The sequence below is a fragment of the Carya illinoinensis genome, chromosome 9 (genome assembly GCF_018687715.1).
Source record: "Carya illinoinensis cultivar Pawnee chromosome 9, C.illinoinensisPawnee_v1, whole genome shotgun sequence".
NCBI lineage: Eukaryota > Viridiplantae > Streptophyta > Magnoliopsida > Fagales > Juglandaceae > Carya > Carya illinoinensis.
Genome location: NC_056760.1, coordinates 34,004,007 through 34,030,409, shown reverse-complemented (window position 1 = coordinate 34,030,409; position 26,403 = coordinate 34,004,007). Strand labels below are relative to the sequence as shown.

The 26,403-nt window shown below is 33.9% G+C and overlaps 2 protein-coding genes across 4 annotated transcripts; both read left to right on the top strand.

Annotated features, from left to right (window-relative positions):
- The first annotated feature begins 744 nt into the window (after positions 1 to 744).
- On the top strand, positions 745 to 6,778 carry LOC122276709 (phenylalanine ammonia-lyase). Of its 2 annotated transcripts, XM_043086616.1 has the most exons (3): positions 1,140 to 1,276; positions 2,958 to 3,153; positions 4,876 to 6,778. In XM_043086616.1, exons 2-3 carry the CDS (start codon positions 3,056 to 3,058, stop codon positions 6,623 to 6,625), a joined length of 1,848 nt encoding a protein of 615 aa, XP_042942550.1. In that variant the 5' UTR covers positions 1,140 to 1,276; positions 2,958 to 3,055; the 3' UTR covers positions 6,626 to 6,778. The 2 variants fall into 2 exon arrangements, with proteins under 2 accessions (XP_042942549.1, XP_042942550.1); XM_043086615.1 differs by lacking the exon at positions 2,958 to 3,153 and having other exon boundaries at positions 745 to 1,276.
- Positions 6,779 to 13,303: 6,525 nt separating this feature from the next.
- Positions 13,304 to 18,229, top strand: LOC122276278 (isocitrate dehydrogenase [NAD] catalytic subunit 5, mitochondrial). 2 transcript variants are annotated; one of them, XM_043085872.1, is made up of 7 exons: positions 13,304 to 13,568; positions 15,330 to 15,650; positions 15,736 to 15,897; positions 15,984 to 16,058; positions 16,236 to 16,345; positions 16,417 to 16,489; positions 17,482 to 18,229. In XM_043085872.1, exons 1-7 carry the CDS (start codon positions 13,383 to 13,385, stop codon positions 17,671 to 17,673), a joined length of 1,119 nt encoding a protein of 372 aa, XP_042941806.1. In that variant the 5' UTR covers positions 13,304 to 13,382; the 3' UTR covers positions 17,674 to 18,229. The 2 variants fall into 2 exon arrangements, with proteins under 2 accessions (XP_042941806.1, XP_042941807.1); XM_043085873.1 differs by lacking the exon at positions 13,304 to 13,568 and adding an exon at positions 14,959 to 15,036.
- The last annotated feature ends 8,174 nt before the right edge of the window (positions 18,230 to 26,403 follow it).

The window sequence follows — 26,403 nt, the reverse complement described above, 5'->3', positions numbered from 1 at the left end:
ACCAGATATACTATTCGATTGTGCAGTCCCTATACATTATTTTTTAAAAATGATTTTTTCATTTAGATTTAATGTTTGCGCATCTTTTCTACTAAGAGTACGATTGAATTTATATATCTTAAAATTGAACAAATCATCTATCAGGATAGATCTTAAGATACGATTTGGATAGTGAATTGAAATAAAATGAGTTGAGATGAAAGTTAAATAAAATATTATTAGAGTATTATTTTTTGATATTATTACTGTTTTAAAATTAAAAAAATTAAATTATTTATCATAATTTGTATAAAAATTTAAAAATATTATAATAAATAGATTAGATAAAGTGAAATGATTTGGAAGGATTCTTGAATCCAAACCAGACAAATTTTACAAAATGTTTGATGTCTACATGCTTAAAGTTGTATTTGAGAAGTTAGATGATCTCAAATCCTTTATAAATAGTAATAAAAAAATAAAAAAATATTAAATAATAAAAAATAAATAATGATAGTGAAATATAACTCTAAAGGTGCGTTTAATCCTCCACCAACCACCCAGTTACCATGCACCCATGCCCAGCAAAGTATAAGCACGCAAACACCTTCTTATTTAGGTGTAATTAAATCGTACGGTCAGATTTTGTTTCAACCAACAACCCTGACGCTTTCATATGCTTGCTTTTATTTCTGAGCCACACTTATGCTTACCTACCAAGACTCCTGACACGACAATAAAAGGTCCATTCCATCTATTTAAGCCTCCTCATTCTGCGTCTGTCTTCCCCACCAAGCAAATCCATACTCCACCAACCGCTCTCACTCTGTGTCTCTGTCCCCCAACTCCGGAGTCCCTTCTCTTCCCACTTCTCTCTTAATTGCCTCACTCATTACTCATTAACCAGCATGGAAACCACAGGCAAGCACCAAAGCGGCTCCTTGGAGAGTCTCTGCGCCAGTACTCATGATCCCCTCAACTGGGGAGTGGCTGCCGAGTCACTCAAGGGCAGTCATCTGGAAGAGGTGAAGCGCATGGTAGCAGAGTACAGGAAGCCCGTCGTCCGGCTCGGCGGCGAGAACTTGACTATCTCTCAGGTGGCTGCCATAGCCACCAGAAAGTCGGCGGTGAAGGTGGAGCTCTCGGAGTCGGCAAGGGCGGGCGTGAAGGCGAGCAGCGACTGGGTCATGGACAGCATGACAGCCGGAACCGACAGTTATGGAATCACCACGGGTTTTGGTGCTACTTCACACAGGCGAACCAAACAAGGTGGTGCTCTGCAGAAGGAGTTAATTAGGTAAAGCTAAGCGAAACTTTATCTTAACTTTAACGTTAGCTTGTCATCCTGATCTCGGTCGGTCCCGTATGTACATATATATATATATATATATATATTTATAAACGATACTGGTCTTCATCTTAATTTTTATTATTTTCTTATCATCTCAAAATATGATATATAATAATTAAAGATTATTTATTATATTTTATTTGTAAACAAATCATCTAATACTAAACCATAAAAGAATGAGAAAATGAATAATGAATAGATTTTTTTCAATATAAATATATATATATAAATTCGACTAATCATTTATACCCTTCACATGTTATATATAATTTTTTTATCTTATTAAATATATAGTGTATAGATGATGAATAGAAGAATTTAATTAATTTAAAATAATAAAAAAATGATGTATAAAAATGATAAATGGTAAAACTTTATATATAGAGAGAGTGTGTAAGAATACTCCTAATGGAGGCTTCTTCATCTCATCTTTTAAAATACATCACAAAAATTTTTTTATTTTATTTTATATACCAACTTTTATAATATATCATTCATAAGTTTTTTTTATTTTTTTATTTATATATCACTTAAATATTTTACTTTTTAATACTTTTTATTTATTTCAAATATGTTTTCTAATTATCATATTTTTTTATATTTGCAATATTTCTCAATATACAATTTCATATAATTATATTCTATTTTAAATTAATCTAAATTTATAAATTAAACCAAACTATAAATTGATTAAAAAAATTATATTTATGAGAATATTCTCGAAGAATATTATAAAAACGAAAAAGATAATACACAAAACATCCCTTCTACTGTATTATACCCACCCTCTTATCCGAATAAGAAAAAAAACGCTAGTCCTAGAATCTAACATCACTCGAAGGTGCAGGATTTTATTTTATTTGTTTTTACTGTGATGCCATGAAATGTTAAGTACTATGATACTTTATTCTGAAAGGGCAATCAAAAGATCCAAAGAGGGACCTTTGATGAGCTGAGTAATCGGTAGATGCACCCATGAAACCAAAAGCTTCTTCGGCATCAATGATCAAACACAGTAAAAGAGCGTGAACGAGAGAGAAGGGCTTAAATGAAAATATGAAACTTTCGAATAGTGGGAAAAGAAACTAAGAGGAGAGACAAATTAATTTAAAATATTTTAAAATAGTGAATAGTATCTTTTATATTTAAAGGAATTACTGTAACAAAATGTATAATAAAGATGATATACAAAATAAAAATTTTACGTATAATTATTTTTACGTAAAAAAAATTTAATATATTTAATTATATTAATAAAATATATAAAAAAAATACGTAAAAATAATTAAATATAGCGTTAATAATGTGCAAACCATTAGAATGGACTTTTGAATAACTTTGTTTATATTTTATAAAAGAGAAATACTTTTTGCAGTCGAGAAATGCAGTCGGCGTGCAGTCGTAGAGAAAAAAGTGAATTAATACAGGACCTATATATAAAAAAAATTATTTTTATAATTTTTTTTTATTCATGTAGGTCTCATTAAATATAAAATAATTTTTTTTATTCATTTCGTATAGCCGATTGCATGTCCATTATATTTACCGATTGTATCTAACAAAACCCTTTATAAAAATTATATTTTACAAAAGTCTTGAGAGTGATCTAATAAATGTGTGTGGGTAGGTTTGGTCGGGAGTTACGTTTCGAGTTCGGGGCTGCTTCAGTCAATGGAAGAGTACGGAGAAAACATTTTATAAATATTGGTCAACTTTAGGAGTCAAATGAAACCTGTATGGCTCTTTGGAGAGTGTGTTGACCGGTTGCTGTTATTCAGACGTACAGAAGGAACTAGATCTGCCATTTTTGGAGCAGTAACGATGTACGTAGAATGTTTTTTTACAATTTTTATATAATTATGTTTTAAATTAAAAAGATTTATATACTACCATATTATTTTCATAAGTTATTTTGTAAATATATTATTTATTTAAAACATAAATATTTATACGTGTATATTTGTTTTTATAAAACTTTGACTCCGGTGATTAATTATGGACACGGATCGGAAAATACGAGAGAGGAATGCTGATCCTACTGTTTTAGAAATCTATTTTATAATTTTAAACAATATTAGTAATTTATTATAGAAGTTATATATTTATTATAAAATAGTTATTTTTTTTTTTATCATTTCTGTTGAGATAATAAAATCTGCACAACCCTCTCAAACTATAGATTTAGATTTAGAAAGTGTTTCGTCTTAGTTCATCTCATATTATAATTTTTCTAAATTATTATATAAAATATAATAAATAATTTAATTTTTTTAAAATTTAAATTCAACTTTTTCAAATATTAAAGTAATAATCATATTAAAAAATAATATTTTACCAATCATGATAACTAATTACCCTTATGTTCAGTGCCCACTGAATAGCTAGGTGGTAATGTAATTGCGCTTATTAAAAACTTTTTAAATATATTTTATCATTGTGTATGTTACTGCTATATATTACTATTCGACATCTTTTTTTTTTATCATCCTCTCGATATTTCATGATGTGGCATTAAATGATAGGTTTATTAGTTAAACATAATAAATAATATCTAATCATCTAATATCACATCATAAGATGATAATGAGAAAATCGATAATGAGTAGTATTACTCATATTACTAAGTGAAGTATAAAACTCAATTTATGATTTATGTATATGACCTCTTTCTTATAATAATTATATAGTCGTTTCCATATAGTTTAACGTCATCTTTTGATTGCAATATATGAAAAGTTTACAAGTAAAATTACCAGCATTCATGAAAAAATTACAAATTTGAAATTTATTTCATATATTTTACAATTTTTTTTTATCACTTCATTAATAGTACTAGGGGTGTAAAAATAAATCAGAATATCGGCTTGAACCAGATTGGACTAGAGTGGTTGGTTTGGCCGACTTTTGATAGGTTCGGTTTAGAATCAGTTCTTTTATTTTAAAAATTAGTCAAATTTGGTCTAGAATCAATTTTACGTTTTCCAACACTAAACCGGACCGGTTCACATATATATATATATATATTTATTAACTTTTAATATTATATATAATATATTTTCTATTATATATACTTTTTTTATATATAATATATATAATTATGTATGAAATAATATATTATAATTTACAACATAACATTTTAATTTCAAATATGAATATTTATTTGATCATATGTTTTAAATATAAAATATATAGATCAAATACATTTTATTACCTAATAAGTTCTCAAAATATTTTTTTTTTTGATAAATACATTAGTAACACTAATATACTTAACATATTAAAATCGGAAAATCGGACTGAATTAGACCAAAATTGATAAAACCAGAAGTACCGATTTAGGGGAGTAATGGGTGCACAATCGGTTTAAAAAAATGCAAAATTGGTATTATTAGTTCAGTCCTATATTTTGTCTAAAATCGGACCAAACCGAACTAATTACACCCCTATTCATTATAGATATTCTTAAAAAATCACAATTTAATTATTTATTCTAAACTAAAAGTATCCAACCCTGCTGATCTGTATGCTCCATGTTGCTGCGCTAGATTTTTGAATGCTGGGATATTTGGAGAAGAAACAGACGCATGCCACACATTGCCTCACTCAGCAACGAGAGCTGCTATGCTAGTGAGGATCAACACCCTTCTCCAAGGATACTCTGGCATTAGATTTGAAATCATGGAGGCCATTGCCAAGCTCCTCAACCATAACATCACCCCCATCTTGCCACTGCGCGGTACAATCACTGCTTCAGGTGATCTCATCCCTCTTTCCTACATTGCTGGATTGCTCATCGGCCGTCCCAATGCCAAAGCCGTTGGACCCTCCGGTGAATCCCTTGATGCCACAGAAGCCTTTCGCCTCGCGGGTATCGAATCTGAGTTTTTTGAGTTGCAACCTAAAGAAGGCCTTGCTCTTGTTAACGGCACAGCTGTTGGCTCTGGCTTCGCTTCTATGGTTCTTTTTGAGGCAAACATTCTAGCAATTTTGTCAGAAATCTTGTCAGCTATTTTTGCGGAAGTAATGCAGGGTAAGCCTGAGTTTACTGACCATTTGACACACAAGTTGAAGCACCATCCTGGCCAAATTGAAGCCGCGGCCATTATGGAACACATTTTGGACGGAAGTTCTTATGTGAAAGAAGCCAAGAAGTTGCACGAGATGGATCCCTTGCAGAAGCCTAAGCAAGACCGTTATGCACTAAGAACATCGCCTCAATGGCTTGGCCCACAGATTGAAGTTATCAGATACTCAACCAAGTCAATTGAAAGGGAGATCAATTCTGTCAATGATAACCCTTTGATTGATGTTTCAAGGAAGAAGGCTTTGCATGGTGGCAACTTCCAAGGGACACCAATTGGTGTCTCAATGGATAACACCCGTTTGGCTATTGCAGCAATTGGAAAACTCATGTTTGCACAATTGTCCGAGCTTGTCAATGACTTTTACAACAATGGGCTGCCATCAAATCTCTCTGCAGGTAGGAATCCCAGCCTGGATTATGGTTTCAAGGGTGCTGAAATTGCCATGGCTTCCTACTGTTCCGAACTTCAATTTATGGCCAATCCAGTCACTAGCCATGTCCAGAGTGCCGAGCAGCATAACCAGGATGTAAACTCTTTGGGATTGATTTCTTCAAGGAAAACAGCAGAAGCTGTTGAAATCTTGAAGCTCATGTCTTCCACATTTCTGATAGCACTTTGCCAAGCTATTGATTTGAGGCATTTGGAGGAAAACTTGAAGAGCGCTGTCAAGAATACTGTAAACCATGTGGCTAAAAAAATTCTAACAACTGGTGCTAGTGGAGAACTTCACCCATCCAGATTCTGCGAGAAGGATTTACTCAAAGTGGTTGATCGGGAACACGTTTTTGCCTATATTGATGACCCCTGCAGTGCGACATACCCATTGATGCAAAAACTGAGGCAAGCACTCGTTGATCATGCACTGGCCAATGGCGATAATGAGAAGAATGCAAACACGTCTATCTTCCAGAGGATCGGGGTCCTTGAGGAAGAACTAAAGGCCATCTTGCCAAAAGAGGTGGAGAGTGCAAGAGTTTCAGTTGAGTGTGGTAAACCTGCAATTCCAAACCGGATCAAGGAATGCAGGTCTTATCCATTGTACAAGTTTGTTAGAGAGTGTTTGGGAACTGAATTGCTGACCGGGGAAAAGGAAAGGTCTGCCGGCGAGGATTTTGACGAAGTATTTACAGCAATGTGTCAGGGCAGGATGATTGATCCAATCTTGGATTGCCTCAGGGACTGGACTGGTGCTCCTATTCCAATCAATTAGTTCATATTTATTATGTTTGAACCTCGTATCCTAATCCATTTGCTACAACCCTATTACTTCCCTACTACTCTTGAGTGCTACTTTTCTTACCTGTAAGGCTGTAAGATATGTATTTCAAGAAATAAAATAACCTCTTAGCAAAAGTTTACCATATATGGAAAATAGTCTGGACCTAATGCCATTTGAAGACCAATATCACAGCTTACTTCTTTGACAGTCATTCAAGGCTGGCCCTCATGTCAAAATTGTTATGAACGATAAAGAGAAAAAACTGAAATAAAGATGTTTACGTAGTTTGACAACTTACCTACGTTTCGAGACGAACAGACGATTTATTCACATCAAAGTCAAATACAAAATATATAGCAGGCCGGGTCGGTTCAAGAGGCAAAAGATTACAACGAAATTTTTGTTGGGTAGGGTTGTCAAATTGGGCCACCACAAAATAGAATCAGGTTTCGCACAAAAAGCATAACAAAGATCACACCGGGAGATCAATGTTATAAACTATCTTGAATTGTATGACCATATTTATCTAGTCGTCAAATGCATAGTGCATAGTGCTAGTATAGTGAGCTAGCATAGTCCCATTTGTACGCCTATATATATTGTTGAATTCTTTAAGAAATTGATAAGATTGATATACAAATCAATTACAGAACCTCTTTGAGTTCTCTCTCATTCTTTCTCTATGTTTGAAACTCTCTCTTTATTTTGATTGATTTACAATACGTTATCAGCACGATGCTGAAGAAAAAAAAAAAAAAATTCTACTGCCGCATGGTTCTTGATTTTCTATCTCCATCTCTCTGTTCTTCTTTCTTCTTCACCTTGCTGCTGAGCTGCAGATTTCATGGAGCCACAGCCATGAATCCGAACCCGGAAGAGAGGCCATCTCTCAGCATCAACCCAGTTTTTCTTTGAGGCTCTCGGTGGTCTTGGTCAATTTGATATCATCACCAGAGCTAGGGTCTTGCTACAACCTAACACGTCTTCTCCCTTCTCCTACAAAGACAAACCCCACAAAATCTTCCCCAATTTTCGAAGATGCTGAGCTAAAAAGCAAAGCAAAAACTTCAAGCTAAAGAATCCCAAAGCAAAAGCAAAATAAAAACATTTGGAGCTCCTGGGATTTGGGAGTTCCTACCTCCGAAAAGAATCTTCTATAACGATATTGCACGAAAGTTTCTATATTTGGGTGCCCGAGAAGGTTGGAGCTTCAGGGAGGAGGTCTAAGCCGGGGGCTTCATCGGTGTAGAACCCAAGCATGTTGCCACCGGGGCCTGAACCGCCGCCGATCCCCCTAGAGCTGGCTGTAGCAGAAGCTACGCCGACCCAACGACGGCGCATGCCAGCCGTCGCAGCAGCAGAACCGCGCAGAGCCATGAGTCCGGGCCTGGAGGTCGAGGAAGATGATGATTGGGACCGAGATGAACCTCTTACCATTGTTACATAGCGAGCTGAACAAGAAGAGAATCTGTTTGTGTATGCGTTGGTTGCGCGTGAGGGAGCGAGAAAGGGATTGAGGTCGGAGACAGGGAGCACCGCTCGTTCGAGATTTCTTATCATTTGGTCTCTTGAAGAGGCTTACCGGTTAGAGAAGAGCCTTTTTGCACTACGATCCGGGTCACTTTCTTGATTGCTGCTGCGGGGCCTGCCATTGATGGCATGAAGCAGATGGCTATTGCCTAGGGCAAGATTTCCAACCTTGAAGGCTTCGTTTGCCAGATGTGCACGGTGACAGGGGTTTCCTGGAGTTATTATTTCTTGCATAGATTCAAACCAAACATCACGCTCAGCAATGGAGTTTTTCCTACAGGAGAAGAAAATTCAAAAGGCGTGGGGCTTGTCGGCAGCATTTGAATAAGGGTGCTGGAGTCCATGAACGTGGCCGACTTCACTGACAATAAATCTCACATACAATTTACAAGAGTGAATCTTTATCATTTTGGCTTTGTGCGACAAAGTCACTAAAGGAAACGTGGAAGTTTGAAAAAAAAAAAAAAAAGAAAAGAAAAAAAAATTCAGAAAAAGGGGCATTTGTTGATGAAAATAAAATAAAAAATGATAAAAGTTAAAAATGAATGGGTGGAAGAAGACGTCCATTATAACTCCTCTTTTCTTATATTATTATATTTTTTATTTTATATTATTATATCTTGAAAAAGTATAGATATAAAAAGAAAAGTTTGATTTATTTAGTGCAGTGGATACCTACGCAAGCAACTTAGTGTTGTGAGGTGAGTGTTGCTATAAAGTTTTCCTACTTAGTTTTGCAAGTTGCTAGCAAAGGACAAGCAGCCTGGTAAATCATGTGGAGTGGGGTCCAAATACCATCAAGCCAATTTCGGTGGAGTTCAAAGTAAATCTATATGACAGAGTTCGAACAGGATTCAGTGGGCATTTTTACTCCAAGTAAGTTTTTCAATATATCATTTGAAATCTTTAAAGTAAATATTGGTGAATTAAAATTTTCATAATTTACATATCAATTATAGCTGTGAATAATTTTAGTCACATAGTTTAGATACAAGTTTTATTTATTCTTTTTGTACTTGTTATGAATTATTGATGATATAATTTATTTTAGAATGAAAATAGAGCATCCCTGAATGATCATGTACCAAAAGCTCATTATGATTTATGCACCTAAAGTTGCATAATTGAAATTGTGAAAATATATATATATATATATATATTTGAATGAACGTCTCGAATGTGCTCCTGAAGTAGCAATATCGAGTATGCTCCTGAAGTAGCAATATGAAATGCAAACGTTCACAATATATTCTAAATTTGTATTAGGTCTTTCAGTGACTGAGCAAAATAATGAGTTTTTGATAAGAATCATTAGTCACGTCTTACTAGATCTATATTATTCCCTGAAGTGAATGATAATGGATTTATATCATTTTATTCCCTGAAGTGAAAAGAATGATGCGTTTTATTCAAAGAAAGTAAGAGATTGGACATGATAATGAATATCTTTTCCGGGCCAGAAGCTCGTATTGGAAAAAGCTGTAAATTTTCTCTTTGAGATGATATTATACAAATTATTGAATCAAATATTATGATGCATCAAAAGGTGATATGATTCAAAATATTTGTATCTTTTAATGGTTATCTTGATCATCCAAAATCAATTACGATAAGTCGAATGATTTTTATATGGACGTCTATAAAAGAACTAGAAGATTCTTTTACTATAAAATCTTACCACCAGAAGTGGAAAGAAAAATTTGCCAGAAGCAAATAAGATGAAATAATTCGACATTATCTTGATTATCATATGTGAACCAGAAGTTCAGATGATAATTAAATTTTGGATGCAATAAGATAAAAATGTCTCATATTCTAACTGCTAAAATCCCAGCGAGGATTAAAGTCCCTGTAGGACAATTAAGAAATTCAGCAGTCTAAAGACATGTCTAAAAGCATGTGAGACGTATTGATATAAAAAATAGAACATCTCAAAAGAGAAAGACACAAATAATTTGGTGCTCCTGAAGAGGCTATACCCACAAAAATAAGCAATAAAGTCTATCCAAATTCTCTGTATAAAATTCTCCTATATAAACTCTTGAAGAGTGCCTCCTGAAGAGGTTTTTCATGAAAATGTCTTCCCTTGAAGAGGGACAGGTACCTGAAAATAACGAGATCTCGATACATTTCATGAATATTGGAGAAATTATGGATAGAAATAAAATCGTTGTCGACAACGTATTTCCATATGAGATGGCAATTGACATTACCAGAAGTAATGATAAAAGTGAATCAAGAACCGTCGAAGAATACGACGTAAAATATTGGCCAAAATTGAAAGAAACAATTCCTGTAGAATTGATTCACTAGTAAAATATGATGCATCGGGAATTATAGTCCAAACACCTAAAGAGGTGATGCTTTTTGAATGTCAGTGTGTATTTATAGAAAGGAAATAAAAATGTGATATATAAATCACGAGTCAGTTTCTCAATTCCTGCAGAATTGATATGCAGAATTGATATCACTAAGTAAAATGTGATAAATATTGACTTGAAGTCCAAATACCTAAAGAGGTGATTTTTGATAAATATCAGTGGATATTTATATACATGATATAAAAAGCCTGAAGCTTTTAATATGAAAATGTGATATAGAAATCACAAGTTAGTTTCTCGAAGAAACAATATTGATATGATTTTAAAGTGGTTGATATTGAGATTTTTAGCTTGAAAGTTACCGAGAGTTTGGATATGCATGATTAACTGCATATTTATATGGATCATTGGATCATGATATATATATATATGAAAATCCCTGAAAGATAGAAAATGTCTGAAACTTCTAATATGAATACATTTGTAAATATGTATTCTATCAAGTTTCAAAGATTCTTATATGATCTAAAGCAATCCAAACGCAAATGAAAACAAGCTATTATTACAGTTTATATATATGATTTAAATGTCATTGAGGCTCCAGAAGAGCTCATGAAAACTGCACATATTTGAAATATAAATCTGAAACCCTTGCGGCTTCAAGGGGAAGATGGATGATATTATTAATTCTGAAATATCATCTCTTAAATACAATTAGTATTTCAGATTCATATTATGGGTTTGATATGAAGTGTGTATTATTAAAGAAGAAATAAAAGGAAGCACACAGAACATTTACCAAAAGATAGAAACACAAATATGAATATTTGTGAAATATTATTTTATTATCTTGAAACAAGAATTACAGAAATTTAAGGCACTTTGCCTCATTCTTCAAATGCTCTTGTTCTTCAAGAATCTGCATGGCATCCCTATCTAAAGCTGTGGGCAATCGAAAAGAAGATTTAAGTAAGGATTTTAAATTCCTATTCTCTTACTTTATTGATTCTATCTTCATGTTGGACTCCAGAAGAAGTCGTTGAAGTATAGCAATATTCTCGTGGAGATTGTCAACTCCACAAGTCCTGGATTGTAGTCGCTGAGAAAATGCGACAATGGATGATGAGTATCGGGTACCGAGACTCACAAGCTCATAGATAGCTTCATTATCTGACTTATGAGTCAGATCATTACATTGCATGATAGCACCTGTGGTAGAAGCAGGAACAGCTGATGAACGAGGTGCAGAGTACCTCATATATTGGCCATGAGAAGATCGCTGAGCCATTGCAGAGTAAAAATGCAGAAAGAGATTGCAGAGTAAAAATGCAGTATGATTACAGAAAAGTGAAGAAGATGAGATGTGAATGAAGATGAGCTGAATATCTCTTTTATAGAGAAAATTATGATACAACATCTCTCGTGAAGCAAGAGAAAAGAGACGAAATATAGCTTCATAGCTCTGCGGCGCCCGACAGCACGCCTAACAGCTGAGGCGCCTGACAGCACGCCTGACAGCTGCAGCACCTAACAGCACGCCTGACACCTACAGAGGAGTTGAAAATCTGTGGTACTTGTCTGATCTCAAAAGGCTGGCCACCGTTTTTATTAAAAATGAGGTTAGCGGTTTAATGTTGATGAATTCTCCACTAACTGTGTTATTTACAAGAATTCCAGAAGAGTACAACTCCAGAAGAGTAGTGATCAGCAGAAAGATCCAGTTGTGATTATTTTATCAACATGGATCAAGTCCACAGTTAGTTGGATGTACAAATGCGAGTTATCTTTCAGATACACACAAGAAGATCATTGCAATTCATGAGAAGAAAGTTGAAATTGATATCAAGAAGGTACGGTCAAGTAAAAAATCTGGCAGATTTATTCACTAAAGCATTACCAACTGCAACATTTAAGAAGATTATGCAGAACATTGGAATGCGGAGGTTTGAAGAGCTGTTATCATGCACTTTTCAGGGGAAGTAATGTCTTGAAGACTTGTGCTGATTGTACTCTTTTTCCTTCGCTAAGGTTTTATCCCACTGGGTTTTCCTTTGCAAGGTTTTAATAAGGCAATCTTAAAGCACTCGGCGATACATATGAATACTGTACTCTTTTTCCTTCGCCATTGGTTTTTTCCCACAGGGTTTTTCCTTGGCAAGGTTTTAACGAGGCATATTCTTTAAATATGGTCATCCAAAGGGGAAGTGTTATAAACTATCTTGAATTGTATGACCATATTTATCTAGTCGTCAAATGCATAGTGCATAGTGCTAGCATAGTAAGCTAGCATAATCCTATTTGTACGCCTATATATATCGTTGAATTCTTTAAGAAATTGATAAGATTGATATACAAATCAATTACAGAACCTCTCTGAGTTCTTTCTCTATGTTTGAAACTCTCTCTTTATTTTGATTGATTTACAATAATCAAGAAATTCTCTCCGCTCAGACTTTTTTATTTCTAGAGAACTTCTACGCTCACTGAAATGCAGCCCAGTTAGCCAAAATGAAAATCTGTGGAAAAGCTTCAAGCTGTGTCGAATATGGACCGACTGCTATGACTTACAACTTTGTGGCAAGAAATGTGGGCTCAATTCCAAGTCCAAGGAGTGCTGGTTTATAAAAGACAAAAAATAAAAAATATTCAAATAAATATATTTGATAAACATATTTAAAAATCGTATTATCATTTTTAAATAATGTTAAAATACACACAAAATTCATCTCATTAATAATCATTTATTAATTATTAAAGAAATTAAGATACGAAAAAAAAAACACATTTAATAAAAATATTTAAAAATCGTACTATCATTTTGTTTTTCATTATTGAGGTTTTTACTATTCTCTCTCTATCTGATTATCTCTCGCCGTGTTGGCCGTAATTCAGTGGTTATGGCTTCTCAGCTCATTAGACGCGTTCTCGGAAGCCGGTCGCGCCAGATCCTCTCCTCCGGCGCAAACCCTGAAGCTAATGCACCGTTTATGTACCGGGCCTTCTCCTCCGACTCCACGACGATCCGAGCCACTCTCTTCCCTGGCGACGGTATCGGCCCCGAGATCGCCGAGTCCGTCAAAGAGGTCCCTCTTTCTCCCTCTAAGATTCCCAATTAATTCCAAATTGGATTATCTGGCTATGCTAACCGTGTAATTCATAAGAGAATATAATACACACACGATGTTGAACTTTAATTTAGCTGCTTTTAGGCGTGACTCTCATCGGGGGTAGTTTTACAAGGCAAACGGAGTATAAGGGTTTTATTGCATTCGACATGTGTGCTATCTTTGGGTATGAACCTGAGAATTTGCAAACATGATTGGGATTGATTGTTTCAATGGTTAGTACCTTGAGGAGATTGCTTTACCTACGAAAAACTGACCCCCCCGCCACCCCCCCCCCCCCCCCCCCCCCCCCCCCCCCCCCCCCGCGGCTGGTCTCCAACACCACACAAATGTTTTAATAATTCAATCTTCATTGTCAAGGTAGAAGGATTGTCAAAAGATTAACATATTTTTCTGGTGGTTACACTTTGATGGAATTAATGGAGTCGGCCGGTACTTTAGAAGTATGTTGAAATATCTTCTGCAGAGAGGGAAAAAAAAAAAAAAGCCTACTTGGATGTATAGTTTTCTGTGATGTCAGTGCTTTTAGGATAGCACTTTCTGGACTGTTGAATAATTTTGTTTCAATTCAAGCCGCTACAATGATCAGGGGAAGCTGAGGAAATTAATGGGCATGAGAGCAGACATTCATGCCGAGAAATGACTGTTGGTGGAGCCTTAAGCTATGTTTAGTTTCTATTTAAAAAAAAAAAAAAAAAAAAAAAAAAAACAAAAAAAAAAAAAACTTATTTTCAGAAGTTTTTAGATTCAATCCAAACATCTTTTAAATAGCAAAAATTCTCCTATTATCAGAAATAAAGAAATAAAATTTTCATCAAATCATTTGCTCTATTTCCTAAAACCTTAAAAACAAACACACACAACAACCAAAAAAGCTTCCACCAAAACTAATAAAAAAATAACACCTCTTACAAATACTTTATCTAAACAACTTGTCAAATGTACCTATCCTCTTTCTCAAACCTCAATACAAGCATATCTCAAAACGTTTTTATACAAACAACTTCTCATTGTTGCTACACACTTTCACAAAGCCCCATACAAAACACATCCTCTTTTGCAAGAACTTACAAAAATTCTCAAAATTCTCATTAAAAAACATGCTTTTAGCTTGGGAATGGAGTGAGGATGCAAAGTTATCTTGTATGTCCTGGAAGTGCCAATATTTTTCTTTTAAATCTTTGTTAACTTTTTGTTTCGATTCATTTTCATTTGTGGTATTCTTTCATTACGATTCTTAGTTTGGATTCAATGACCACATCTCTTTTGTTTATTTATTTATTTCGATTGGAAGGGTTTTGGGGATGGTGATGTTTTATTGAGCACTTATTTGGTTTTTGTTTTCATTTGCAAGGGACATGGAATGATCATATTTTATTGGGCCCTCCTATCTTCACCATTTCTTTCTTTGTTTTGAATGCTCAGGGTTGGTTCTACGCTCCTTTTTTCTTTCTAATGTTTAGGCCCTTGTTATAGATTTATGTTCGATTTTTGGTACTTTATCCTAAAATTTGAACAGGTCATATTATATGGGATACTATGTTGATTGTTGTTTTTAGAATGCCTTAAGTTGCATATATTGCTGAAGAACATGTATTGCTTGCATCTGAATGTTTGAGTCTCCAAGAATGTGAGATGCCAATATTTACCGATGATACTTTCATCATTTTGTCTAATGTAGTCATGTTCAGATTAGTTTCATCGTACAAATTTACACAGATATTTAAAGCAGCTGATGTTCCAATTGAATGGGAGGAGCACTACGTTGGGGACCAAATAGATCCTAGAACTCAAAGTTTCCTAACATGGGAAAGCTTAGAATCTGTACGGCGAAATGGGGTAGGCTTGAAAGGGCCTATGGCCACACCCATAGGAAAAGGTCATCGTTCTTTGAATCTTACTCTAAGGAAAGAATTAAATTTATATGCCAATGTTCGGCCTTGCTCCAGTCTCCCTGGCTATAAAACTCGGTATGATGATGTAAATCTTATTACTATCCGTGAAAACACAGAAGGGGAGTACAGTGGACTTGAACATCAAGTAAGTGTACTTTGATATATACAGATGAATGTTGGCAATGGTAGATGTGCATGAATCTGGAATTATTCCCTACTTTTGATGCTAGGTGGTCAGAGGTGTGGTTGAAAGCCTCAAGATCATTACCCGACAGGCCAGTTTGAGGGTGGCTGAATATGCTTTTCACTATGCCAAGACCCATGGAAGAGAGAGAGTGTCTGCAATACACAAAGCGAACATTATGCAGAAAACTGATGGTCTTTTCCTAAAGGTCTGCACTAGCAGATGCATAGATTAGAGATTCCAGATTGTTTAACCTAATAACATCATCTTGACTTCAGTTGGCTTTGCTTGCAGTGTTGCCGTGAGGTTGCAGAGAAGTACCCTGAGATTAAATACGAGGAAGTTATTATTGACAATTGCTGTATGATGGTATAGATATGAGTCTCTCTATGGTCATTCAATTTGATGCGTGTGCATATGGGTTTCCTTTCTTGCAATGGCCTATCTTAATAAATAAAACCATTTTAACTTTTAAGGCATGCTGTGAAATTGCATTTCTTCCAGCATGCAACTTTATGCACTGACCTCTGGTTTTTAAATGCACAGCTTGTGAAGAATCCAGCTCTTTTTGATGTATTGGTGATGCCTAATCTATATGGTGACATTATCAGTGACCTTTGTGCTGGGTTGGTAGGGGGATTAGGCTTAACACCAAGGTTTGTGTGTTCTTGTAGACATCTCCAATCATCTATGACTAGATCATCTGACATTATGACTTAATTTGCAGCTGTAATATTGGTGAGGGAGGAATTGCCCTTGCTGAAGCTGTACATGGTTCAGCACCTGATATTGCTGGAAAGGTTAGACCTCAAAGTGATTTATGATTTTTGTGTTTTCCATAGTTTCTTGGTATGTAATCATGTATAGCCATTTACGTGCCTTCTCGTTTTAAAAATCATGCTAGATCTTCCCCTTTCTCCTGTCCTCCTGATATTAAACTTTTTTTTTTGGGCCTTGCCTCGGAGGATTAGCATGAAACATAAGTTTCCTATAGGTTATCCTAGGTTCAAGACATTATGCAGTTTGTGTTCATCCTATATTACCATAAAAGACACAATTAGGTTTTCTGGGACCTTGTTATTTCACTGATTAAGATGAAAAAAGGAAGGAAAGCTCTGTTAGTCATGTGGCTAGTGTAGGTACTGATTGATCATGAAGAGATGGTAGAATCACATATCCTTAGAATAAGAAATGGTAGAATTTTCAGGATGATTTGTTTGAGAGAATAGAACCTGAACAGGCTTCTAAAGCAGTCAAAAGTCGTGGCAGACTATTCCACTTTGATGCCCATTCTACTAATAATAATATTAGTAATACTAAGACCTCTCTTGATCTTATACAGATCCAGTTGGGATTTTGTGTCAGGGAAATCACTTGAAAACTGTTATTATTTTTATTCTAGACCATCTGTGATATGGGACACTAGTACGAGGTGTTACATTATTAGTTAGCCTTTTAGACAAGCTGTATCTGAATCTTTTTACCATGGCACTTCTTCAAAGTGCCAGCAATTAATGACACAAGGCCTAGAGAAGATGGTTTTAGGAGAGGATTATAGACTACAATTTTTCTTGCAACTTTCTCCTTTTGTTAATTGCTTCCTTTTGGTTCTTTTTCCCCACCTTCTTTCTTCCTCCCTCTAAAACATCCCTTGTGCTTCCAAACTTGTAACTTTGTTTCTTTAAGCATACTTCCTATGAAACAAAATGTGTGAAACCTAGTTATATTTGTTGTGGTTGGTTTACTGTTTACTTATATATAAAAAAAAAATGTTGTGGTTGAGTTTATATAGAATTTGGCGAATCCAACTGCTTTGCTGCTGAGTGGTGTCTCAATGCTGCACCATCTCAATCTCCATGACAAAGCTGACCAGATCCAAAATGCTATCCTCAACACAATTGCAGAAGGGAAGTACCGAACAGCTGACCTTGGTGGTAGTTCATCTACTACTGACTTCACAAAGGCAATTTGTAGTCATCTTTGAAGTATGTCTTACTATAGGATTTGAGATTTGCACTGAGTTGACGACGAAGACTTTGTCGTGACGTCTCTAATAGAGCCATATTCAGAACCTTTATCTCGATCTTTTTCTAAGGGGAATAACTCCACATCACCTTGACGCTTTGAAATTCATCCGGTTACCAACGTACAATTTGAAAAAAAAAAAAAAAAACATGTATATGTGGTACCATACAGCCATGGAGAGGTCAAGGACGTTCATGGACAGATGAATCTGATCTGATTCCTGTATAAACCAGCGTACCTGCTATACTGCAGAATAACAGAGATTGGACTCTGCATAAAGGACTCTATATTAAACTTCCCGTTCTATTCTCCATCTGATTTTGGTGTTTTTTTGTCAATACAAGAAGAAATAAGAGCATCACTGTTTGGTGTTAACCCCAGCTTTATTCTTCCCTATGTGGACCTGGTAGCCTTTCTGATGAGGATGCTTTCAAGGTTCCCCTTAATCTTCTTAACGTCTGTCTTCAATTATACAAGATATACGCAGTGAATTAGTCTCTTATGACTGTTCCTTAGTTTGCAGCATTGTTTCGATCGACTCTACCTTTGGATTTAACTTCTGATCCTTCAGCCAGTCACTGGAAAGAAAAATAATGGCGTAGCTTGTTCTTCTCATGTCTTCTTCTTCTTCTTCTTCCTCTTTTCTTTTTATTTTTTATTTTTATTTTTTTAATGGCAAATACAAAGTACAACCAGCGGGAAAATTAGGTTATAAAGGGGTCAGGATATTTTAAGCGTGAAGGTGGGAATCGAGTCCACTTCCCTCTACGAGTACCAGTGCAGACTTGTTGTCAAGGTTTTCTATGAGGAAACTGTGTAAAACCTGGATGTAAGAAGATGGAAGTCCCATTGAGAGTTGGTGGAGGGGCTTTAGGAGGTCGTCATGGAGAACTTTTGAGCCGCTTTCAAGAATGAGCCCTTCGATTAGGAGATTGTGGGATGGTGTTTTGCTCTTTTTGTAGGGTTCTTTACTTTTTAATCAATAATTCTTCTCTTTCTCCCTTTGTTGTCGTCCTGGGAAATGAAAAATGATGTTTATTCTATCCTCAAGTTCAGTTAAGGGCTCGTTTAGAGAGTAAGACCAGAATTTTCTAAATAGAAAGTAAAATAATTTGTGAATAGTAGTAAGTTAATTTGAGTTGAGTGGTTTTTGGATTTTGGAAAATGGAAGAGAAAAAGTTGAATAAAAAAGATTATAAAGGTAGAATATTGTTAAAATATAGTTTTATAATATTATTTTTGTTCGAAAATTTGAAAAAGTTAGAATTATTTTTTATATTTTATTTGAAATTTTAGGAATTTTGTAATGATTGGTTCGAAAAATTTGTATTTAAATGATATTTAAAAAGGAGATAGAATGAGATAAGATGAAAATTTTGGAATGAACTCTATTTCTAAGCAAGCCCTAATCTATTGATGAAAAAAACACTTATGTACTACGTAATAGCCAATTATAAGGCATATTTTAAAGAATGCACATTTAGCATAAACATTAGAAAATAATAAAAAAAACAAATAAATATTTTTCTATTTGTATTTCAAAAGATCTTTAGGCTCACTTGGATTCAGAGTTGATCTCAATTCATTTCATTTAATCATTACGATTTTATCAAATTTTTACACAATATAATAAACAAGTCAATTTTTTTAAATTCATAAATAATAGTAATATCAAAAAATAATATTCTAATAATATTTAATTCAATTTTCAGCTTTCATCTTAACTCATATTAACTCACTATCCAAACCATATCTAAATGTGTTTCTTTGGATTTCTTAGAATATTAACATTTTTATTATTTCTTAAAAATAAAGGTTTATTTGTTCTTTTAGATTATATGTATTTTAACAATGGATTTTTATGTGCTTCTTTTTTTTTTTTTCTTTTTTCAAACTTCAGCTGATTTTCAATTCTTTTTTAAATAATATAGTTGGTTTATAAAAGGAAAATGCTACGTACTTGCAGTGCCAGTTCATATTAAAAACAAAAAAACAAAACATAAAGCTCATGTAACTTTTCTCAATCAAGGTATATTCTCTTTGGATCCATTTCTCCAATGATTATAAACCAAGGACTGTTAATTGTGAGTTGTGATATTTCTTAGGTGAAATGAAATTATGATTTTAGAAATAAGGGAGATTGATCGAAATTTCCGACAGCAATACTGTTTGGTAATGAATTGAATGGTACATTTTGAAGTTCTGTTAAGGGACTTGATAACTTTTGTAAACAGTAAATCATTCTGCAGATGCTTACTATCAAGATAACAAAGTAATAATAGTGATAATAAGATTTGAAAATGAGTTCTATGTTATGTTTTTTTGTTTTTTTATTATTTTATTATTATTTTTATAATTAATATAACATGATAGTACAAAGTCTAGTAGTCTATTTAAGCGATAAATTCATATAGTCGAGTAACAGCAGAACTAGTAACATAATACTTCAGGAGGCTCGTAAGTATGCTTGAAGACCCACCAATGACACTATAATGTCGATATAAGTTGTTAATGTCATTCTATAGGGTTGTAGACTTGCAGTAGTAATCTCTTTAGCCATTTCATTGTCAATGATAATCCTAATTTAAAGTTCTACAAACACAAATTTATATTGGGGGTCAAGACTCACAACACAAATAATATCATAGTTAGATTTATCTTTATCAACTCCTCCTGTCTTTATACATGCTATGATAAAAATGTCCATGTTCCTCTTGAATTTATTCCAGTGTAGTATATATCGAATTCTTTTTTTTTTTTTTTTTTTCCTTTAAATACGTGGTTGATGGGGGATTCGATCCTTAGTTCTCCTAATGGGAAATTAAGGTGTTGCCAATTGATTCCAAAGCTCTTGGCAATATATATCGAATTCTATCAGATAAGAACAGCCAAACATAACATATTACCACAAGATTTCATATACTTCATAATATTTTGGCCTTTGATGAACTTATCAACATCTTTCAAACCTTCATTGAAATTGAAGTCGAGAGTATGAGAATAATGTTTAAAATATTATTTTGAGTTGAGATGAAAGTTTAAAATATTATTTTAGAAGTAGAGATGAAAATTTTGAATTGAGATGAAAGTTTAAAATATTACTTTTAAATGTTATTATTTGGGATTTAAAAAAAATTGTATTGAGATTTAAAAAAGTTGAATTATTTATTATATTTTATGTAAAAATTTTAAAAAGTTATAATAATAATATAAAAATTGTAAATTTAAAATAAAATTTTTGAGTTAAACCTGCACACTTGCATGAATTGTATGTACACTTCACAAACTTCAACCATCCTTGCATGTAGTAGTGTCATTAGCAGACATTGTCAACCGTGATTACAAGAAATCTCTTAGGCCCTATCATCTTACTTGGGTTTGTACGGATGAGTAGTTTTGGCATAACTTCAAGTGCCGAAAAGTCAAGTGGCACCCACCTATTCATCACATCCCAAAAAGTCAAATCATTTCATCTATAAATTTTCAAACTCATCCTAACACAAATAGTAACAAATAGTAACAAATACACATCTCAAGTGTCAAAAAGACAGGAGGACTCGTCTCTCTATCAAATCTTAAAAACTTAAAACTATCTAATTTCATCTTATCACTATCCAAACATATATTTTTTTATAAATTATCTCATTTTATCTTATTTAAAAAAATTTCACTACTATTCAAAATATTTTATTTAATCTTATCTGAACTGTATAATCAAATAAGACTTTAATTTCCAAATCAGTCATGCAATCACCCAATTCCTTTGTAATATATAGTTACTCCTTTATTATTTTGGATTCGTCGAAAGTAGATAATTTGTCTATGCAGTATCCAATCATTGTGAATGAAATGGGATGAATTGCAAATATAATTCAAATTCTGAATGTACATCCACGAATTGGTGCTAATAGAAACTCTTTACCCACTTGTGTTTAACATATCCTTCCTACCGTCCCTCTCCCTTTGCATGTATCTCTAAACATTCTTTCATGAATGTATACCGGAATGGCATGAGAAATTGAAACTCAAGTTTATGAATTTAATTAAGAAACCCTTTTTCCTCAATCGTCAATATTTAGAATTAGCATCTTATACGTGATAGCTAGTCATCCTTGCAATTAATCCATCCGCTGTTTTCTCAATGCATTGAGGGATGGATGGCTAGATAACAAGAGTGTAGAAAGTGACCATGATGTTTCATGGCTGAAAATTATAAAATAAAAAATTATGAACACTGCTATTTTTATATTTTTATAATTATTTTATAAGTTATTTTATAAAAACCTCATCTTAAAATATGATTATGAAAATAATTTTAAAAGGAATTGTGTGTTTATATATTAGGTATTTTTAGTCTAACATCCAGTGCTATATATGGCCAACTTACGATGAGTTTCTTGTACTACAACATCCTATAGTACTATGAGCTATTTAGAAATGGATCCCTCTATTTGCTTTTTCGTTAGGGCTGAGAAAAATCTGAAAATCCGACCCTGAATTCAATGGATTTTTTTTTCTTTTTTTAATTTTCTAGTTGGAGTTGGAGTAAGAGGTGTTGTCTAACTGACTCTGACTCTACTTTGATCTGACTCTAACATTATATTCCGACTCCGATATTATACATATGTTATAAAAATATGTATTATTTATATATTGATTATATATACTAGTATATTTGTATAATTATATACTATAAGAAAAATAACTTTTTGCGTCACCTAATATTGTCATGAAAATAAAAAAATAAGTTGTGATTATTTTTTAGCGTCGCTTGAAAATTGACGTAAGGTGGTTGGTACTACTGAGTCCCCAAAAGTTTTTCCTATCAAAATGAATTATCAACACAAAAATAATTCTTTTGCGACGATATTTGTAGACGTTAAAATATAATAACTTGGATGCAAAAGATAAACCAATGGTAGGAAAATGTCATATTAGCGACCGAACACCAGTGTTACAAAAACAAAATAGTCGTAAATAAACTTATTTCTGTCATATATATATATAGTTTCAAATATACTTGCTTGTCGTAAATTGATTATTTTTTGCGTCTATCTATATTGTCACAAAAACACACCAGAGCCGCAAATAGCTTTACATTTCCGTCCATATATCTCGTCGCAAAAGCAAAGGCTTGGCATAAATGATTTTTTTTGCGTCCCTCTATTTTGTTGCAAAACTAAATAGCAATGCAAATATTTTCTCATTTCTGTCACATATATCTTGTCACAACTAGCTAACCCCTTTAACATATTTTGTTAACCTAAATCTATTGGTGTGATGCATCCAACTTCTGTCCATCTGTTAAAAATTAAGATCATGCCAATCATTACTATGATAGAGTTGGTCATTGCTTAAATATGGGATTATCTACCGGTCGTGGCTTTAAAGATCATTGCATGCAAGCCAACATAATCTACTGGTGTGATAGAGTAGCAATACATATCAAAGTTGGAGGTGTAAAAGAATATAGATTATTGCATAGAATGTGGTAGAAGGTGTATTGGGAATCCTACTCATTATAATGGCACCCTTTGCCATCCAGCCAAAATTGAATATGCAAATATGTGGGTTAAAAGGGAGGTACATTGAAAGGGGAGCCTACCCATCATCTAATATTAAATAAGACTAATGGTAATGTGAAGTGCATAGTTGTGTTTCTCTCCTTGTTCATGCCAAATCCAAGAAAGGGAGGAAAACCTCTTTCTCATATACACTGTTGAATAATAGGAATAGTATGTAGTGAATGGACTATTAATTTAACTGCCAAGTACCTTCTAGGATTGCTGCTGGTTCAACATGCTAAGGTGCTTTTAGAATTATTGTTTACTCATGAATACTGATCAGTGTGCTATTGGAACTTTATGCTCAATTGTGGATCTTGTATATTTTGGAGATTCCTTCAAAATGGAAAATTGATTTTTGATGAGGACAAAATCCTGATAGATACACTACATTTAGTTAAAAAAAAAGCTTCATGATTGATCCAATGATATATGTTAACATTTTGTATTTCATCATGTAAAAAACATTAACAAAATTCTTAACTCTACTAAGAAAAATCTTTCTAGCCAGAAACTTTTTCATTCTGTTTTGAAATGCAAGGCATCATTTGAAGATAGCCATATGTTGTTTCTTTTCATCAATCTCTTTTCTTCTTACAAGTAACATCTGATTTTTTCAAATATGCCCTTATGACATAGTAGAAGTGACAATAAAAACTATACACTCAAGTTCATTTGCATCCATGCTAACTGAACTTCTCCCTTTCCATATTTTATGTCTAGTTAGTAATTCTACCACATAATTTAGTTAAAATTTACAAAAAAAACAGCTTCTAATACCAATAGAATCAAAGTAGGTGAAATTAACAAGTATGAAGGTTCTCTCCATAACTTTAGGGGTATCTGAACTAGTTAGCTTCTGAAGCTTCCTTCAGTCCTCATTGATTTATGAGATCATAATTCTCAATTTGTGTATTTCTACATCTAAACAATAAATAGCTAGAAAACTAGTAATTATAATAGCTTTTTGCACTATTCTTGTTTTCAAAATTTTTATGCCCAGGTTTGTCTATGGTTTATACAAATTTCTTGATTAAGTTTGCTTGTGTTTTCTAAATCCACTCATGAGTAGCAAAACTTTCAATATATCATGAAAATTTACAGATGTTTAAAAGAAATCTAAACTGAGTGGAGGCAAGCCAATATTCTCTCCAAAGGGACGTACACAATATATTGTTAATTAGGAGAACTCGAGAAATAAGAACTGAAAGTAGGGAAACATCAATTTCTAAGTGATTGTCGTCACATTTCATTACAGGAAATACTTATATGTAAATGACTTGCTACTTTTGCTCTAGTTATGTTAGCACATTGATGAACTAGAGAATACACTTTTGGACATTCTCAGAAAGAATCAAACTTATAAAAATTAATAATGTTGCTACCAATATATGTGTATTATTCAAAATCGCAAGTACCTCAAGAATACTTAATATTTTTTCAACAAAAAGAAGGAAAAACCTAAAATCAATTAGCTAAAAATCTGAACTAGAGAACTCTTATGGCTTGCAAGAAGCGGTTGTGGAGTGAAGTTGTTCAAATCAATACCTTTGCTTTTATAGTCCCTGCAAGATTATTTTCACCATTGTGGTCTTCCTTGCCGATGTTTTTACTGGTGCCTTTCTCTTGGGGCAAGGTAGAATGAGACTTAATAGAATGGGAAGGTTGCAGAGTTAGGTACTAGAAAAGTTTGGGGGAGAAATCTGGGTCCCTTGTGTTAATGACGTTTGGAAGTAGTCACCAGCTATCTTTGGGATAAAAGCAATGAAAGTAGCGTTTAGAGACTTCTCAAACTTATGAAAAGTATGAAAATTGTGGAAAACCTGCATCACTTCTTCTGTCATTATATCCCAATACTCTTGAAAGAAAGTCATTGAAAAAACATTCACGTCTGGGGCTTAATCTTTGCACATACTACTCATCGCTAGATGCACCTCCTCTTCATCAATGGCCTCTCCAACCTACTTGCTACACTCGAATCTAGCCAGTCAAAATTCAAACCATCAAGTTTGGGATGCCAGATGCTGTTTCAGCAAGAAGGTCTTCATAGTACTGCACTATATGATCTTGGATCTCTTCGGGAAAATGAAACACATTTGAGCCAGAGTGAAGAACCTCAATAGCATTATTGTGCATATTAGAATTAGCCACCTTGTGAAAAAATTTAGTGCATTTGTCCTTTCGCCCTTTACCTCCAAGATATTTCTTCCATCAACAAAACCTCCTCAATTTCAGTCACAACCACATTCTCTCTTAGCAAAGATTGCTCATTATCTTCCCCCTCCTCCAATGCATGCAGCTTGTCCCAAAGAAGATTTTTTTGTATGTCTAAAAACTTCAACATTCCACTTCTTTAAATCGGTCTTAAGGGCTTTAAATTTACCTGCCACTATAAAGCTAGGAATACCATCAAAGGAATAATCAACCACCAAGTCCTTACCTTCTCCACAAATCCTTCAGCATTAAGCCTCATATTCTCAAATTTGAAATAGCGACTACCCCATGAATGCCACTATAATCAGGCAAAATTGGGAAGTGGTTAGAACATATGCGTGGTAGCCTCTTCTGACATAAATCCAGAAAGTGCGTCTCCCAAGAAGAAACGACTAGAAATTTATCCAATCTTGACCACTCTCTATAATTGGGCCAAATATAAGCCCCCTACCAAATGGAGGTCCACAAGATTCAAATAAAAAATTAGTTATGAGAAATCTTCCATTGCCCCTGTCGACGTAGATGCCCTGCCCTCTCACTACGGAATTTAAAAATATTAAAATCTCCACATAAGCACCAAGGTAAATCTCATAAGGAGTATAGACTCGCCAATTCCTCCCACAGAAAACTTCTATCTCTATCCACATTAGGCCCATACATGCCCGCAAAAGCCCACCTCCACCCATCCTCAATGTTCTTGAGAGATATAGCCATTGAATAATACCCAATACATACCTCTACCAACTCTACTACTCTCTTATCCCACATCAACAATACACCTTCTAAAGTGTCCAATAAACCTAGATAACTCCAACCCACAAAATAGCAACCCACAAACTACACAATATTTCTATAAATACAACTCAACTTAGTCTCTGGAAAGCACACAATGTCAATTTTCTAGCTATGAA

Coding starts and splice junctions, on each gene's coding strand:
- LOC122276709 (XM_043086615.1), top strand. CDS start 888: ATGGAAACCACAGGCAAGCACCAAAGCGGCTCCTTGGAGAGTCTCTGC. Junction 1,277..4,875: donor CTGCAGAAGGAGTTAATTAG/GTAAAGCTAAGC, acceptor TTGCTGCGCTAG/ATTTTTGAATGCTGGGATAT.
- LOC122276278 (XM_043085872.1), top strand. CDS start 13,383: ATGGCTTCTCAGCTCATTAGACGCGTTCTCGGAAGCCGGTCGCGCCAG. Junction 15,651..15,735: donor ACAGTGGACTTGAACATCAA/GTAAGTGTACTT, acceptor TTTTGATGCTAG/GTGGTCAGAGGTGTGGTTGA. Junction 16,346..16,416: donor GGATTAGGCTTAACACCAAG/GTTTGTGTGTTC, acceptor CTTAATTTGCAG/CTGTAATATTGGTGAGGGAG.